This window comes from Etheostoma cragini, chromosome 2, assembly GCF_013103735.1.
Source record: "Etheostoma cragini isolate CJK2018 chromosome 2, CSU_Ecrag_1.0, whole genome shotgun sequence".
Lineage (NCBI taxonomy): Eukaryota > Metazoa > Chordata > Actinopteri > Perciformes > Percidae > Etheostoma > Etheostoma cragini.
In genome coordinates this window covers 22529640-22532018 of record NC_048408.1, presented here as the reverse complement: position 1 = coordinate 22532018, position 2379 = coordinate 22529640, and the positions used below count along the sequence as shown (strand labels likewise).

The following is a 2379-nucleotide window of genomic DNA, read 5'->3' as shown; positions in this document are numbered from 1 at the left end:
GTTCTGAAGGCAAAAGGGGGTCCAACCCGTTACTAGCATGGGGTACCTAATAAAGTGGCCGGTGAGTGTATATATCTCACAGAAAAAGTCACACTTAGTAAGACCAGTAGCTGTGACGAAGGGTTACAAAGACATTTAAAGGGTTCACATGCAAAACAGATCAGGACTTCTGTAAGAGATTCACTCTTAAAACCTTTGTACAAACAAATGGATGGATGGAACTCGTCATTATAATTATATTATATGTGTGTTTTATAGTGTTCAAAAAAATATTTCTCTCTCTCACCGCTGTTCTGCAGGAAGCTGATGTCCGCCCCTAACGTACTGCGAGTAGGAACAGCAGAAAACATCTTTGTAGAGTGTCAAGACTGCATCAATAATAATGACATCCCAGTCAACATCAACGTAATGAACCATCCAACCAAAACCACAAAGCTGACATCCACATCTGTGACCCTAACCAGCGCAAGAAACTTCCAGGAGCTCGGACAGATAACTGTAAATAACTAACTGTCACACTGTATGTGCATGTTACTGTTATTTAGCTTCATTTTCTAACACGACCACAAAGAATGTAGATGTGAATCCAAAAATGTAGATGATGCTCCCCAGACCACTCCTGATGCATATACTGCTTATGTCTCATCATACTGGTTTCAGATCCCTACTGGAAGCTTCAGTAAGGATCCTACAGTGAAGCAGTATGTATACCTACAAGCTCAGTTCCCTGACCGACTGCTGGAGAAAGTTGTCTTAGTGTCCTTCCAGTCCGGGTACATCTTCATCCAGACTGACAAGACCCTCTACACCCCCAACAGCAAAGGTGAGTTCAATACTGAGCTGCATATCTGTTGAGAAACATACTTGTTTGTCCAGAATTGAATACTGTAAATTAAAGTAAAAAGAACTCTTCTTGACATAAGTGGAATAGTAAATTAAAAAACAGATATACCTTTCTCCGACCTTTAGCAGTATAATCAATGTCTTTCTTTCTCTGTCAGTTCATTTCAGGATGTTTGCAGTGACGCCCCGAATGGAGCCCGTAGAGAGGGATGCCGAAACTCAAACTGATGCTTCTATTGCCATCGAGATTGTGGTATTGTATTTTTTCTTTGATAAGCACAGATTTTAATGTAATGTTATATAGTCAGCTGTGCCTGAGAACATGAAGCCTCTTGATGAGGTGATATCATAAATGCTTAAAAGTAGATCATTTTCCTACAAAAGATCAAAATAAATAAACACATCCACAGTTAACCTTGTGTCTTTGTTAGGTTTCATGACTCTAATAAAATATGCCATGCCACTTACTGTAAAACTAAACGCAAGAAAAAACAAATCTAGTGGTCAAGTTGCTCATTGAACGTTATTTTTAGTGGAGATGTTCTAGAAATACCTGAAAAAGTGGATTGCAGACAAAAGACATAGATCAAATATGGCATAGACTTACTAAATCTATTTGTAAACTTGCTCGGCTCTCTGTTTATGGTTGTTCAATATTGTTTATTTTTTAGACCCCTGAAGGCATCGTTTTACCACTTGAGCCAGTCTCTTTGAAATCAGGGATCCACTCTGGAGTTTTCCAACTTGCTGAAATTGTCAGGTTAGTATTTCATTTTTAATTAAAGCTGCATGCAGCGTTGGACTTCCTGTTGGGTTTAGGGTATGGCTTCAGTGGAGTTTTATTTTTGTCCTGCCATGCTACATATCTTTACCAAATTTTGTGAGTCTACGTTACACATTCTGCAGGGGCTCAATTTTCTTAATTTTGTAAGCGGCACTAGCAAGCCATTTTTGTGAAAGAAAAGAAAGAAAGAATAATTCCTTCAGTTTCAATTGGGGCCTTCACTGCTTTTTGCGCACGGGCCCTAATTCATTTCTGTACATTCTGTTCTTTAGTGGTGCATCTAGATGCTAACATAGAAAACATCTAATATAAAAAATTATTGTCTTACAACATTTAAGATTATTCAAAATGAATTTCAATATGTTTGTGTTATCTTTCCACGATTATTTGCCATGTTGCCAATACAGTGTTTGGACAACTAATAAACACAAAATTATTTATTTCTGTGGTAGAAAACATGTTTTAAACATGGCTTGTTTTCGGTGAGGAGGTTCTTGGTGTCCGAAAGCCAAAACTAGATAAATTTGGAGACCAATGGACTAAAAATAATCATCGTAATAATGCAAAACAACATTCTACAATATCCATTGCGCAGTTTGCTGGCCAACCTGAAAACTTTAAACCTGGTTTTTCCCTCATCTTTGTGTTTCTGTAGTCATTGCTCTCTGTATGGTAGTATACAGTGGGTACGGAAAGTATTCAGACCCCTTTAAATTTTTCACTCTTTGTTTCATTGCAGCCTTTTTCCAAAA

General features: G+C 37.8%; 1 protein-coding gene across 1 annotated transcript in view; it reads left to right on the top strand.

Annotated features, from left to right (window-relative positions):
• The window catches only part of LOC117958762 (complement C3-like), a 155296-nt gene that overhangs the window by 2574 nt on the left and 150343 nt on the right, over positions 1-2379 (top strand). Inside the window, exons 2-5 of the mRNA XM_034895388.1 lie at positions 300-498; positions 661-823; positions 1002-1096; positions 1515-1603. Of these exons, the coding sequence (XP_034751279.1) occupies positions 300-498; positions 661-823; positions 1002-1096; positions 1515-1603 (546 nt within the window). The remainder of the gene's footprint in view (positions 1-299; positions 499-660; positions 824-1001; positions 1097-1514; positions 1604-2379) is intronic.